Genomic DNA, 16,189 nt, shown 5'->3' on the forward strand with positions numbered 1-16,189 from the left:
TCTGGTGCCTTTGTTTTCTTGGATTACTTTCTAACAAGGATAAAAAGTGTGTTCTGTACTCCCTGCAAGTAATTTGAGCATCCACAGGAGTGCAGCAGCATATAAAGCTGGAATATAAACTAAGTTCCATTTTGGAATTGCTTCATAACTATCTGTTATAAAAGATACAGATCACTGTATCTACATCCTAATGCCAGCTACTGAGAGAGAAAGAACATTTAATTTGATCTAGTCTGTCAGTTGTTTTGTTGTTCTGCTGCAGCTTTTTCTTTTTTTGTTGTTATATTAGGTAAGAAATCTGAAGAAATATGTGTTTTCCCTTTGGAAAGGTACCTGTTTACAGCTGCCTGCAAAAAACATGAATTCTTAAGTGTTTGGACTAGTCTCATTGCAGACCTTTAAAGAAAAAAAAATATGATGGTTGCTAAAACCATCAATGTATGATATAGACAGCACATTTCTGGAATTGTTGTGGCAGGAGAAGGAGGAGAAACCTCTCTAATAGTGCAACAACAGATAGTCCCAGTATAATTTAGAGCAAATCTAGGTGTGGCTAAGCTAGACATGAACTGTTACTGTCCTCTGTTGTCTTAGATTTGATCCCTAACATTTTCCTCCCCCTCCAAATAATAATTAACAGTCTGCATTGCCAGAAAAAGTTCTGCCTTTGGAGTGATGGTGTTTGGGCAGGAGAAATTGCTAGCTGTGGGAAATGCTCTTCAAGAGAGCAAAGTTTCTCTGCTATTTTACAGAATAGTGCCCTTAAGTTTTCAGGGAGTGGAAGAAAAGCGGTGACACAGTTGAACAGAGGGAGATCTTTCCTTGCCTGGAGCATTTCAGCAGCTGCTCAGCTGGTTCCCTTTCCAAGATCTGTTTAGTGGAGCAATTCTGGAGTGTGTTACCTGCTAGAAAGCTTGCTGAAAATCTGGGTGAAATCCATCCCTGCTGGTAATTCTCACTGAATTTTCACTCACATCTCTCAGATACTAATTCTAAGCCTTGAGTCAGTCAAACTTTCCAAGCAGTCTCTTCTTTTTTAGCCAAGCTATAATGTCCTTAAGGCTTTTGGAATTTGCAATTGAGTAAAGAAAAGCCTGGGGAAAGAATGCCCCTGAAAGAGAAGTACATTCTTGTAGGTATATGAAAACCCAATTCTGTTGAGTTTTGGGGAGGAGGAACAGGGTTATTTATGTTGTAAATAGAAATGTCCATTATAAATGAAAATGTTGATAAGCAGTTCCATTTTCTGAGTTTCATCATCTTTTTCCTGTGTACTACGACCTGCTCAATGCTTTCAATCTGAAGAGTTCTGTGGGAGAAAAGGAAGATTTGGCTGTAACTTTGATAAACATGTAAGTGTATTCATCTGGCTTTGCATCCTTGTGTCTCTTGTTATCTCATTTCAGCTGAAATTTAAACAAGGTTTTCCTTGTCTGGCAATTGGAACAATTAATGTTATTCTTAGAGAACAGTTAGAGCAATTTTTTCTTTCTAAGAAACATGAAAGCAGCTGTGTACATTAAGATACAGTCTTTCTAAGACCTTTGTAAGAAAATGTGCAGAAAGCACATTTTCCTATCTAATAAAATATAAGTGTATTTCTAAAAACAAAGTCACTCTTGTTACTCTTAAAGTTTTCCAGCATTTCCCAGATCAGCTTGCCTTCCCAAAGGGCACAACACAAGAGCAAAGATCTGTTCTGTGGGACAAATTAAAAATCTTGTCTGTGCTGACACATTAATATTTTGACCTAGACTGTTTTGGGGAACAGATGGCACAGCTCTTGAATGTAGGCTTGTTTTTGCTTTTGATAAAGCACAAATACATTTTCATTCTATAATCCCTCCCACTCAAATTCTTAGCCCTGTCTGATTTGCAAACTACCTTTGAAGTGTTGCATCCTATCTTTCCCTCTGAAAATGAAGTAGATTGGGAAGAACAGCAGCTTCAGACAAGCAGACTCATTGAAACCAGATGAAGATGCAATATTTCCAATAATGTAAAACTTTAGACTCAGAAGAGATTGAAGATTTGCTTTTCTTTGTAGAAAGAGAAGAAAAAGTTTTGATAAAATAATAAGACACAATGATGTTGCTTCTAAAAATATACTTGGCCTGTATGGCTGTCTTGATTTTAGGCCTGTTTTTACACTGGTTTGGAGATAAGCTTGTTTTGAAAAGGGAGAATGTCTTTACCTTCAGAGTAGTCCCCAGAAGACACGGCAGGTGCTGTCAGCTGATGTTCATCCTTCTCATCTCAGCCCTTCTGGTGTTGCTTCTTTGCAGTGAGGAGTTACTGAAATCATACTTTGGGTTAAAGGAGGACAAGGCTTAATTTCAGCCTGGTTTACATGTCAGTTTTCTCAGCATCTGTTTTTGTGGCTTGTGAAACAGATGTGGATGGACATCCTGGTGCTTCCCTAGAGCTCTGCATCCACAGGTGCCTGGTGTACCAGAGTCAGATGACCTCAGTGAGATACATCTCAAGAAGAGGGACCTCTGTCCCTGTTGCACAATGGATTCTCTCCCCAGTGTGCCTGCACCCAGTGGATTGGGATGTGCATGAGGGCAGGGAGAGTTTGGGCAGGGAGTGGGTGAGAGAGCACAAAGGAATAGTGAGGGAGCAGAATGCAGCTGGGGGATGCACACCTGCCCAGTGGAGAGTCTCCAGTGGTGGGTTTGACCTGCTGGACCTTCATAAAAGAGGTTCTTGGTGGCCAGTTGCCTCAATGTACTTCTTATCATAGCTGTCATTTTGGTCATTGGTAATGTTTGGCTGATTAAAACTGGTGGCAGCTGTTCTTGGAATCTGAGCAGAGGCAGGAAACGAAAGATCAGCAGGGATGATAAAGGCACAAAAAATAACAGGCACATGAAACCAAAATTGTGATGGCTTGGGCTCTTTTATTGCATTTTAACAGTGCTGTAGGGCAAGTGAGTTTTGAGGAGAAACCATATGAATCCTGTATAGCTCTTGCTTGTTCAAGATCACTGGAACGTACATACTCGTGTTGAAACTACTGCTTTGCTGGAAGAGACCTGCTGGTTACTTCTCTTAAAGTTGGTTTGTACTGAGGAAGGGCTTAAAAATATTGCAGATTTCAAATTAGCTGCATTGAAAGGATTGAAATATCCAGTGTAGTTTCCACAGTGCCTTGTGGAACAGCTGGGAAAAGGTATTCACTGCATTGCCCATTTCAGACAGGAAAGCTGTCTCCCGGGAAAATAAAAAATTTTTTTTTTTTTTTTTTTTGTCGTCCTAGGAAAGGGAAATACTCCCAGGTGTCAAAAGTATCTTCCCTGGCTGAAACTGGTGTATTGGTATAGGTATAGGGGTGTTTTGACAGAATGAGTGATGTGTCTGTTGCAAGGATTTTGTTTGTTTAATTTAATCTAGGCTTCCAGAAATCTGAGTGATGGCTAAATCTGAGTGATGTGCTGTGAAGCTGGCTGTTTTCATTGCGACTGTTGCTGCGTGATCATCTAAATCAGTCCTAGGACCAGCAAAGAAACAATGACAACCCTTTGAGTGAAAGAAGAGACAAATGCAAAGTTAGTAAGAAATAAATCGTCTGAATCTCAAATGGGCAAGATGATTGTAGGTGGTTGTTAGGGCTCCATATGTCTTATTTTCTTGATCATGTAGTATTGCTTACAAAATCAGCACCGAAATTTAATAGCAGGCATCTCCAAAAGGGCCTTAGTGACTCATTTTAAAAAGGGAAATACCTTATGTGTAGTTCGTGTCAACTTGATCGGAACAATGATTCATTTTTGGTTAGCTTAGCTGAGCATGATCTGCAAGCTCAGTAGACTGTGGCAGCACTTGCGTTTTATCCTCCTTTCCCTTGGTTTTAAACCATTCTGAAATGTCTGTAGATTATTCTGAAACTACAGATTGTTAGTCCATAATTAATTAATCTTGGTTGGTTTCCCTCAAAGAATCAGACGGGAGCCGACATCATTCATCTGCAGGGAGCTTCTAAGTGTGTTTGTCAGAAAAACATGTAAGTCACTATGGAAAATATACATAGCTATTTATAACACGTGCCTTCACTGAATGTGCACCTGCCCTCATGTTTCTCCTGCCCTTGCAAGCAGGCAGCATCCAAGGAGGTGACTTGTCCTACTCTCTGCTTCACAGACTGGGTGAGATCAGCACATGAGGAGAACGATGGATACTGAGAATGATGGCTTGTCTGGTGACACTCAGGGAAATGAAAGGCCCCAAAATTCATTCTTAGGCATTGCAACTGCTAGTTTTCCCCTTGAATTGTCTCTTCCTGCTCCTTTCCTGCAGTCCTCTTCAGTAGCTGTGTGAGGGAGCTGTACCAGGTGTTGGACAAGGACTCCAGGAGATAACAGATCTCTCCTCTTCTGCCTGTAGCTCTACATCGCTATGGAAAAGCACACTGCAAGATGTGTTTTATTTAGAATGTGTTTTGCTGCAGTGTAATTAAGGGTAAAATGCTTGTGCTTTGTGGAGTAGGGCATTTTATTATTGGGCTTTTCCATATCAGATTCTTATCATTGCCTCAGAGAGAAGTGAATGAAATGTGGGAGACCATTCACATAACAGTCTGCATTATTTTTTGTGAGGACTACCCATGAGTTTGACTTGAGGCAGTCTCAAAAGGATCTCTCACTGAAGGATTATAGTGTTTCACTTGGTAGTATTGCATGTCCCTTCAGGAAGAGAGCAGACACAGTTGAGCTGACTCTTTTTTGGTTGCTTTCTCTAATAAATGCAAAATACTGGGGACTCAAATGTTGAAGGAGTATTAAGTTTTTTATTGCTGTTGAAATAACAAACAAAAGCTACCATATCTTCCAAGATGCATATAAGCAAGGACAAAATTTCAAAAATATGATTCCTGGCTAACTGCATTTTGATTCAATACAATTTGAACAATACAATGAAAAAGATTTATTATAATATTTTGGTATGGTAAGTCAAAATTAAGTAAACAATAATTCAGAAAGTGTTCTCGGAAAGTGTCCTTATAACATCTTTTTGTAGAATTCCATCTTCAAGATGACTTTCTTGTGTGAAAAATACTTCATTGCTATTCTCTCTCTCTTCCCACTCACATTATAATGTTCTACAAAACAGAAGTTATGGTTCCTGATGAGGTTACTATTTGCATATGTAGTGCTGAGCAAGATCAGAGGCATTGATGTCACCTCATATACTGGTAATGAGACCAATTTTTTTAGACATAACCTGTCACTCATAAAACTCAAAGTGAATTTGAGTTTTAAGTTTGTGGGAACAATCACTCAAAATCATAAGAGGTGGATTATTTGGAACTGCCGGCTCCAGAAACTGCAGTGTAGGGAGGTTCAGTCATTTGCCACTCTGAAAAGTGACAAATACAGTATTTCTATTCCAGTCTCTCCCACTTGTCATGTCTGGCTGCCTGGTTTTCCAGCTCAGTTATGCTGCTGCACAAGTCCCTAAAACTTTGCTGTAAACCACCAGAAAAATGTTGAAATTTCCACTCTTGACTTTTAACAGTGGCAAATTCTCTGCTATTAGAGACCTGAGATGCCCTTAACAGAGGAAGTATGTCTTTACATTGTATATATATTTTCTGGTGTATACCAGCTGGTATTTTTAACAGAATATGTTGGATTATTTTTATCCTGATTAACACTCTATGCCTTAAATTCTTAAGAGTTTTCACTCTCAGGAGAGTCCATGCCTTGAACTGAGTTAAGAAATGAGGCCAACTTCTGCTCTCATGTATTATATATATATATATATATATGTATATATATATATATATAGCAGGTATAGCTGAGGGAGAAGGAGTGTTTCACAGCTAAATGCTGTACATCAGCCTTTGACTCCTGAACATAACTGGGGTTGTGTCAGAGGTGTTTTAGCCAGGTGTCCTGCCACATGTGTGTGCAAGTTGCAGAAAGCTGTAGAATAGCTTGCTTAGCCTTTGTGGGGTTAGAGGAATTAGCCCAGAGGCACACACTGGCATAGAGAAGAGTTGTTAGCAGTATGGTGTGCTCCTTGCAGTATCTCAAGGCTGTGATGCAGTCAGTTCAGGGCACACATTCCTGTTTCAGCTCTCACTGGTGTTGTTGTGAGGGCAGTCTCTCTGTTTTGGTCCCATAGTTCAAGTCTTGTAGCTGCAGTGCTTGCTGACTAACATTTCTTTTCCAGGGGTAGGATAGGGGTCATTCCACCTCTCAAAAGGAGCACGATGATTTGGCTGTAGGGCACAAGCTAATGGTTTAATAACTTCCCTTAAAATGGAGATTTAAATCTGGAAACAGAGGGATAAAGTTAACCCAGCCCTTCATGCTTCCCAATTCATCAACCTAGAGCTAATATGAAAGAGTTAATTATTTGGAAATTAGTTCAACTCCATGGCTGTATGGCTTTTACTTTTCTTATTCTTTGCATGTGATTTTAAGGGATACTCTGCATTTAGACACAATTTAAAATAAAAACCAAAACAGCTCCAGTATATAGAGATTCTTTCAGTGGATGATGAATAGTAATGTCAAATCTAAAGAATAATAGAATGAACTACTGTAAAGATCTTATTTAAATAAATTTGATTTAATAAGTATTTTAAATTGATATATTAATATATTTATTTTGCATTAATTGTTGAATTGTTTCTTCTATAAGTAAAGTATATAATTAATTCCTTTTGTTGGGAATTTGGGTAACCTTCAGATATAGGCAGGGTGCAGTTCATTGCCTGGGGCATGTTGGATGATCAGTATCTAGATACTGATTGCAAAGTTACACATTGAGTGTCATAAAATTAGTTCCTTATTATCCCTTTATATCTCCATGGAGAAACGAGTTGCTGTTGTGTTCAAAGCTGTTGAGTTTTCCTGCACACCGTTCCAAAGCAGATCCTGTTCTGAGGGCTGTCTCCCTGCTCCAGGCTGTGTGTGCCTAAATGTTTTGTGGGTGCAGGTTCCCCCTGCAAATGGGATGAGGGCTGGTGGGCTGGGCTGTGTCCTGCCTGCTCCAGTGAAGGAATCTTGCTCTGCTCAAGAAACAGATGCATCCTTAGCTCTGGGGGGCTGTCAGCATTCCCATGCTCCTGCTGTCTGCCTTTCTTTGAGCAATACTTCTGTGTTTAAGTAATTCTGCTGTTTGGTGTAGGTTTCTGACTGTCTTTGATCAATGAAGATTACAACACACAAATTTCTCAGTATTGAAAACACTCAGAATTACTTACTTTCTTTAAATCCCGAAAAGTACTGGTTCCAGGTAAAAAGTTAGGGCAGTGTCAGCATCTTTGAAACACACAGATTAATTTATAGATTACTTTTTTATTTAACCTAAAAGCATATCCCTATCCAGACAGCCAAGGCTGTATTTCTTTAAAAACAAATAAATCATGTGAATGTTGTGAGCAGTGTTTGGCATATTGAATAGCCAGGGCCTTGTGCATTTACAGTTTTGTTTTCCTGCCTTGTCAGAGAACATTATCTTGCAGACTGAAATGTTTTGGCCTTCAGAAAGATGAGCTATAAAGCTCACCGGGGGAAAAATCGATCCTTATCATCTCTCTCCACCTTGTTTTCCACCTTCCCCAGCTCTCATATTTCAAATCCCAGGCCTTGGTCCCGCCCATGTGTGGTTTTTGAAACCGGCTTGGTCAGGGATGTGATTTCCCTTCTTTTACCTGTTACTCTTAGTTTATAGCAGTAACATCTGCTCTGTGGAATTGCTGCAATAAAATTGTCCCTCTCCTTGTGCAGGGGGATTAGCTGTGGGTGCAAAGGACATTGCACCTTCCACAGCCTGGGTAGACAGCTTTAAGTATTGGGTCTAATCAGAGCAGTTTGTCTTCTGTGTTTTGATATGACTGTGTTGAAGGCTACTGATGGTTCTCCCCAGTGGCTCTGGAAGGGGCAAGCTTTGGCTTTTGCACCCTGCAGGTTCAAAAACCCGCTGACATTGCTGTCCCAGGGCAGAGGTAGTGACCTCAGACCCTTTATTTTATTTGTGATTGTTGTTCATGACTCAGCAGCGAGTTTTCTCTGAAGCCATGCCCTCTGTTGGAAGTTACACTGTGAAATTCTGCCTTTAGGCACCACAAGGTAGAGGTTTTTCGAGTGGCTGTTTTGTGGGGAGAAGAGAGGTTTTATTGCAAGAGTTGCATGAAGCAGTTCAGAAGCACTGCAAATTTTTTTATTTCTTTTTTTTCTCTACTCTTTTTTCCTTGAGTTAATTAAACCACAATAGACAAAAAGTTTTTCTATGGGCAATACCGTAATGCCTTTAGCAGAAATCATGCTTTCTATGAGGATGGTTTCATGTTTCTCACAGAACTGCCAAGTAAGGGGTTTTTCTTCAGGCAGACACCTCTGATGTCAGATCACACGGAAGCAGATCGCCGGGACAGGCTGGGTGCTGCCTTTAGCCAGGTACGCTTTGCATGCTGACTATGCTAAGGCGAGTTCCCTTGTGTCCGTGCTGCAGGTGGGGCTCTGGAGGCACGCCGCAGCCTGGAGGGGCCGGGAAGGAGCACCTTACAGCACGCTGGTGCCATCTGATGGTAAGCTTTCACGGCAACTTTTTCCCCTTCCCGTCGGTGCCAACAAGCTTTGTATTTATTTTATGAGAGTCTGTCTGTGAGGTCACATTAGTTGCCTGGTTTTATATATATCTTCCAGAAATAGAAATACTGTATTAATGTTTTAAAATCTGGAAATGTTTTATGTAATTTTTCTTGTTTATCCTCTGTTTAAAAAGCAGCTTTACATTAAGCTACAATCTACAATGCAATTTTTTCACTTAGTTTTCTTTTTATCCCCCAGAAGTAACTATTAACTACAGACATGGTCTTCCTGTGATAACTCTTACGCTGCCCACAAGAAATGAACGCTGTCAGTTCACTGTCAAGCCAGTAGTGACCACTGTAGGAGCTTTCCTGCAGGATGTGCAAAGAGAAGATAAAGGAATTGAGAGAGCTGAAGTCTTTGCAGTAGGTATGTTGTACTTCTGTTATTCTCTGAGGTGAATGCATTCCTTTTCAAATGGACTGTACTTCTCTTCTGGAGCATAAGTTCAGTCCTCCATCAGGCTTAGCACTGTTGCTGATTAAAAATACAGAATTGAATCTATTACTGGAACTCTCCTTTTATCCCAGTAGTGTCCTCTGTTACCTTTTTCAGTCTTTCTTTCCTTGTCCTCCATGATCATTCTTGAAAGACAACCTGTCAGGCCATTGAATGTGATGCTTGCCAGTTCTTCAGTGTTACCATGAGCTAAAAGAATCCATTTGCCTTACTACAATACAAACTTGTGTATGAAAAACTCAAGAGCTAGGCAACCAGATAATGTGTGCAATAGTAAAGGACAAATTTTTAAGACATTGGGGAGATTTCATGTATCAGCTGGAGTGCAGTATTTCACGGCCCTTGGGTTGAAAGGAACCTGATTGCTAGGGTCAAAGGATAACTGGTATTTTAGCATTGGTGTGGCCTTTCCTTCTTGTAATATCCTGTTTATCCCATTGTCCCAAGTCTTCAGATAATTTTCTCAAGCTTTGCTCACTGTTTTCTTCTATTTTGTCTCTTTGGTTTGCCCATTGATAAAACTAATATTGAATGAACCTTATTCTCCATTTTACCTCCAAGAAAACTTGGTCTGTATTTTGGCAGTGCTCTTGCAACCCCTGCCCTGGTACTAGAGAAGGATTCAATCTTAAAAGTAGAATTAGGATGTAGGTGTTTTGGTCTGAATCTGGTAGAATAGCTACTTGAATTTCGCTAATTAAAAGCATCTATTCCTCCCCTTCCCCCACTCACACCCCTCAAAAGAAAGAAAAATAAGGATACCTACATTTCTACATAAAGTTTTATTTAACAGCAGGTAACACATAAGCAGAATAAAGGGTGGTGTCAATGGAAGCTGGTCTGGTTTCATAGCTGAGTGGATTCATAATATTCTTTTTTTTCTGGTTGATACTTACAGAGGGCTGCAGGGGCTTTTAAATAAACTGAAAATAGATGGATGTTCCCAGAAGGTCTGGAAGCCACAGACCTAAGAGAAGCTGCTTTATTTCCTTTGTGGGCACATTTAGTAAAACAGGAAGATACTCCACAGAGCAATTTATTGATGTCCTCTGGAGCAGTGGAGATGTGATCTGTGTGGATCCCAGTGTGGACATGAGCTTCAGGAACTTCCTGTACACAGGAGCTTTGGTGTTGGGTTTTTTTGGTCTTGTTTTGCTTTGTTTTGACAGTGTCTGCTAGGGAGCAAAACCAGAAAATTCTCTTGAAGATAATTTCCTAAAAGACTCTTTTATCTTCAGAAGCCACTGTAGGAAATGGTTATTGTGAGCAGCTGGCCTTCCTCTTAACACAGAATTTTTTTCCTACAAAGGATTTCTTAGTGGGGTGGGGCAGAGCTTGTGCTGGCAGCACAGGAGTGTTTGGGATTCACTGCTGGATTGCTTTCCTCTCTGCTATGTCAGCAAAAGCTAACTATTCCTGCTTCAGTGCAAACATGGGTCCCTTGAGAAGCATGAAGTAATTCCTGTAAGAAACCTACAACTCCAGCATTTTTGGCATGGACAGGCAGCAGATTCCAAAGTGGAGATGAATTTGAGTTGTTTTCACCTCATCTGATCTGTTTAAACACACCCCCATCCCCTCTGATTTGGGAATACTTAGACTAAAACACTGACTCAGAATAATTCTCTGCTCTGTATTTGTCAAATGCCAGGCAATTGTAATGTTATAGAACAGCTGAGATGTTTAATTCATTAGGAAACTGATACTGTAAAGAGAAACTATTGGTCAAGTACTGAGAGTTGAACTTAAACATTAATTATTAAGGAAAAATTATGAAGCCTTGATTTAGTGTAGACACACTTCTGTGCAATTTAACCATTAAATGAAACCTAATCTTAACTGAAGTCATCAGTGCGGTGTATGATGACTCGTTTTCATTATCTGTGGATTTGATTTTCATCCTGCAAACCTTTTGTAGACAAAAAAAATTACCCTTTACCCACATTGGAACACTCATGTTTAGGTACAGAAGGCTACAAAGTAGCCTTTGCTTAAAGACTGAGAGGAATTTTCTAAAATAAAATACCTCCCTCTCCTCAAAACTTCTTTTCAGTTGTTATAAGATTGCACAGGTTAATAAATCACTGGTGTATTCAGAACATCTAGAACAAAGAGCCTCTCTTGACATTTCTTTTGAAGAGCATTTTTTCCTTAAATGTTATAGAAAGAATTACAAATGTCACCTTAATAATGTGCATGCAAATGAGCCTTGATGCTTTATTACACTAGAAAAGAAAAAAGAAACGAGTGGATAGGCACATTACAATTTTGGATTGAAAGTGATCAGTTTCTGGGTTTGCTTTGCTACCCACACAGAGTGGGCAGGTGAGCCAGCTGGGGCGTTTGCCTGCAGAGTTCAGTAGTCTAAGCCTCATCAGATGGGGCCTGAGGACAGGGTTCTGGTGAACAAATAATTGCAGATGTGGGGTTGGCTGGGGAGCCTTTCTGTAGTGCATGTGTGAGTACAGGTGGAGAGCTGAGGCAGTAGCCCTGTGACAAATATCTACATACAAAAATCTTGGCATTTTGGAGCCTGTTTGGTTATTCATCTTGGGAGTAAAGCTACCTAGCCCTTGGCAAGGGCAGGGGAAGGTGCCCTTTTTGTGTATAGAAAAGGAAAATCATCTCAAACAGCTACAGTGGGGCAGCTGCTCCATGGCTTTTCAAACCCTCTTGCCACAGTGATGTGCCCAGCAGCAGTGGTGTGTGGCTCTGGGGGCTCTTGGGCCATCTGAACCCCAGTGTGCTTCTAGCAGCCACTGTTACCTGAGTAGCAATTCCTGCTAATTAATCCAGAGCTCCTTTTTGGTAGGAGCTGTAAAATTGCATGTAAAATATGTGGGGTACCATTCATGTAAATTTCTGCATTAAAAAAAAAAAGTAGAAAAGGGTTTTCCAGGGCATCAAACTTCACCTCCATTCCCTGCACAGGACAGCACCAAGAATCACACCCTGTGTTCCTCCTGACTGTTGAGTATTTGTTACTAGTTCTAAAAGTAGAGTTGCTTCCAAACATTGTTAGTGCGCTTTTCTGCAGGGTTATCTGCTAATGTTGAAAACTCCTCATGATAAGTGATCTAGAACTGAAATCTTTCTTCTGCAGATGGTAGCAAGGTCTCTGATGCAACCTTAATGGAGGTCTTATTGATGAATGATTTTAAGCTTGTTATCAACAACACAGCATACAGTGTGTCACCTCCTGTAAAAGGTAAGAGCAATCCTTAATCACAGATCATCTCACTTCATTTAGTGAAGTCTCAGAAAACTGAGACCTGGGAGAAAGGTGTTTGGCTTTGTCTTTTTACCTTTGGATGGTCCTGCTTTTGGGGTTGGAGGTGGGGAGAGAATGAAGGGTGTATTCTTGAAATAGTTTATATGACAAATACTTTCTTTTCAGATAAGCTGAGTAGTGAGCATGCTACTGAAATGGAAGATATCAAATCCTTGGTTCACAGACTGTTTGTGGCTCTACATGTAGAAGATCACCAGATCAGGAAAGAGAGAGAATTGCTACAGAAACTGGACCATCTGAAAGGAGAGCTGCTGCCTCTTGAACAGGTTGGAAAGTGGGAGTACTTTTTTTAAACTCAAAAGTTTTTCCTTTCATCAGAAGTAAGTCCTGTGACAGAAAAAACCCAGCATGAACTGGATAGGGTGTGTCTGTTCTGTTTCTTATGTAAAAGTAGCCAACTCAGGTAGAATGCAAATTATTTTCAATTCAGTTCTTTTTTTTCCTGTTGTGGACCTTAATGGGGTAGAAACCACAACAGCTGGAGAAAATGGTCATGAACATGGCTACTATTGAGATTGAAAGGCCATTTGTTGAAATGTCGTTGAAAGTCACCTGTTGCTTTATGAGTTCTCAATACCCATGACAGCAAAAGACCACCATAGTAGGGTTGCCATCCATGGCTTAGGGTAGGGGACAAGAGGACTTCTGCTTTATGAGGGCCAGCCTCGTGTTACCCAGCACTGCCTTGAATGGTAAATGGAAATCAAACAGACATAGATCCCTAATAGAGCAAAGGGGAGATTAATAGCAGGAATTCTTGGTGTACAATGGCAAGAAGATCTGGTTGTCCTTGGACTTCAGTGCTTTTATTTTCTCAGCAGGGTAAGTCAGTAAGAGGTGTTGGTAAGGGATCCTGAGAAAGGATTTGTCCCAGAGGGTGAAAACATAGTTCAGGAGCTGTTCATCAGAGGAGCACTCAGGTTTATTTGAACAGGTTTCTGCATTTCTTTTCTTCAGATGAAAGCCAGAATCATGGACAGTGCAGATGCAAAAACCTCCAGGCTTTTATGGGTTGGCCTAGCCCTGATGTCAACCCAGGGGGGAGCACTGGCGTGGCTCACGTGGTGGGTGTACTCGTGGGACATCATGGAGCCTGTCACGTACTTCATCACCTACGGCAGTGCCATGGCTTTCTATGCCTACTTCATTCTTACCAAGCAGGTGAGTGAGTCCTGGTCTTCTAAATGTCTGCATTATGGAAAAGGAGGAAAACTGAGTCTGTGAATCACAATGTTTGAGCTCTGCTGAAACCAGAACTCAGTGAGTGACATTGCCATCAGACAGGGACTTGTTTGGTCCCTAATGCAGCTGGATACAAACATTACATCATGCAGAATCAAGCAGGTACTGCTGCACATGAACTGTAGGCCAGCTACTGAGCATTACTACTGTTGGTAAGAGTTCATAACCTAGGGAATGAAAGGTGAGGAAAGAAGTCTCTCCTTTAAAATGTTTGTAGATCACTTTGCATAGTAAATGGCACCTTGCTTACTGCAGTAATGGAAGAGCAACTGATAGTGCCATGCCAGTTTGTGAGTGCTGCCTTACAGCAGCAAATCACCCAACAGTAGTTTTTATTTGCTGTAGTTTGTGTATATACACTGCAGGGTACCAAACTGTTTGGAACTCTGGCAGTTGCATTACTGAAATATACTGAAATATATATAGTGCCTGAAAAAATATTATTGCTCCACTCTCCATAATCAGTCCACTTTTCTGTGACTTAGAATGAATGGAGGTAAATATAGGACAGCTGAAATGAGGCAGGCATTGTGTAGAAGCAAAAGGTTTACTCAGATCTTAACTTAGCTTCACAATACAGACTTGTTCTGAAATCCCATTCAGACTTTGAGAAATGTTTCTTTTTCTTGTTTTAGCTCTGTACTTTACTCTCAAAGTGGACATCTTGATGTTGAACTTTCTATGATGCAAAACTCTTTTTTGAAGTATGTGGAAGAGTAACCAGTACTTTCTTTTATTATAACACTAGATCTATAGACCATGTGGGAAATTAGATTCCTTCAGTGAAAAGGGAGATGTATCTGTTTTTATGAAGAGCTGGCTCAGAATGTGAGTTTTACTCACATTTACTGGTTTTTAAGAAGAGCTAAGCCATTCCTACTTTTTGTGAGTAGCTAAAGAGATTACTGCTTGGCTTTTTTAAACAGCTGCCTGTGCCATTGCTTAAGACTTTCAGGTAAGTCCTCAAGAAGTAGTTCCTGAATTTTCTCTGACTCCTTGGAAGTAGCCTCCATCGGCTGAGGTGGCTCCAGTCACGAAGATCACACTGTGTCTTTATTATAAATGAAAATCCCTTCAGACATGATAGAAGTGACTCCTACTATGTGTTTAAAAAACCCTTATGGTCCCCCCTAAGAGCAGAATTTCATATGTAGCCTCTTTACAAAACATACATAGGTGCTGGACAAGGTAACTCTTCCTGAAACAGGCTGAGTTTCTAATCTGCTGACCTCTACTCAGTTTCCTTGCTAACCACAACTCCATGTCCTCCTTCCTTCCCCAGGACTACATTTACCCTCACGCTAAGGACAGGCAGTTCCTCCACTTCTTCTACCGCAAATCCAAAAAGCAGCGGTTTAATGTGGAACGATACAACAAGCTCAGAGACGACCTAGCAGAGGTATTTGAGTGCAGTCCTTCAAGGATGATGCAGCTTATGGCTTAAGACTTCTTCAGTAAACTCTCAGCTAACAGAAAATTGACCTCAAGGCTTGCTGTCAAAACTCTGTATTGCTTATTGGCCAGTTTCAGCTGCTCAGCTAATCATACAGTGTTTGCCTTTGATGTATAAACTATTTCTGTAGGTCATCAGAAAGGGAGACCTTCATGAATTTAATTTAAAACAAATCAGTTTATCAGCATGACATCTATTTCTTGCATACTCTAATTATTAATGTTGCATTTTTGGCCATTTAATACAATAGCTGAATTTATTTTGGGCACAGTATGTTTGCTGCACAGCTGTGGTAGGCCAATCTCCTCCCTTCCTTGGAAGGAGATTGCCTTGTAGAGTGTTTGGCATTTGACATCATAGCCTTTATTCTGTAGGTAAAAGACTTAGATTTAAAGAATATGGGTGACTAGATGGAAAAGGTGGCATGTACACCCAGGAGGAATTTGGTGGCCTTCATGAAATAGTTGTAGCAGATCTCTCACTCCTCAATTATTACTCCTCCATCCCATCTTGACAGCCCTGTGTTCAGTATCTCATAAAAGAAAATGGAAACTACCTCTAACTTTAGCTTAAAACCCGTAGTTCAGGGTGTAATTTCATGTGCTATAATTGACATGATGATAGAGTTTGATGCTCTTTTGGTGGCCTGGGGGTATGGATTTTTAAATTGTCATTTCAGGAAAATAATACTTTGGGGTGTGGGTGAGTGGGTTGATGGGCAGAGTTCATGCTCCTCTCTGGAGACTGCATGAGTCGAGCAGGTCTGTCAGTGTTCAGCATCCTCCCTTTGATTGGTTTGGTTCCTTGCCTAAGACCAGTGCCTTCTGAGAAAAGAAAGACAGTGCATGTGTGAAAGAGAAGAAGACAGAGGCTGCAGAAGGATGAACTCTCCCTCTCTCTTTCATTGGCAGGCAGAAGAATCCCTAAGGCGTCTGCGCCAGCCTCTGCACCTGAGGCTTCCCATCCAGGAAATCAATGACAAGGACTGACTTTGGTTTGTGTATATTGGAGATGCCCTTTCAAAGCTGATATGAACATTCAGTTACTCCATAGCACCTGGGTATTTTTACCACTGAAGTTTTAAAAGTTGCAATAAATAGCTTTAAAAAATATTTGGTTGCTTGATGTTACTTTGAT

General features: G+C 40.6%; 1 protein-coding gene across 2 annotated transcripts in view; it reads left to right on the plus strand.

The window, feature by feature from the left end:
- MCUB (mitochondrial calcium uniporter dominant negative subunit beta) overlaps window positions 1-16,164 on the plus strand; it is a 42,348-nt gene extending 26,184 nt beyond the window's left edge. For both annotated transcript variants that reach the window (XM_063156475.1, XM_063156474.1), the window contains exons 2-8: window positions 8,467-8,542; window positions 8,805-8,975; window positions 12,169-12,273; window positions 12,463-12,623; window positions 13,315-13,518; window positions 14,882-14,998; window positions 15,964-16,164. In XM_063156475.1, coding sequence (XP_063012545.1) covers window positions 8,467-8,542; window positions 8,805-8,975; window positions 12,169-12,273; window positions 12,463-12,623; window positions 13,315-13,518; window positions 14,882-14,998; window positions 15,964-16,041 — 912 coding nt within the window. In that variant the 3' untranslated portion in view covers window positions 16,042-16,164. The remainder of the gene's footprint in view (window positions 1-8,466; window positions 8,543-8,804; window positions 8,976-12,168; window positions 12,274-12,462; window positions 12,624-13,314; window positions 13,519-14,881; window positions 14,999-15,963) is intronic.
- The last annotated feature ends 25 nt before the right edge of the window (window positions 16,165-16,189 follow it).

The sequence above is a fragment of the Melospiza melodia genome, chromosome 5 (assembly GCF_035770615.1).
Source record: "Melospiza melodia melodia isolate bMelMel2 chromosome 5, bMelMel2.pri, whole genome shotgun sequence".
In the NCBI taxonomy this organism is placed as follows: Eukaryota; Metazoa; Chordata; class Aves; order Passeriformes; family Passerellidae; genus Melospiza; species Melospiza melodia.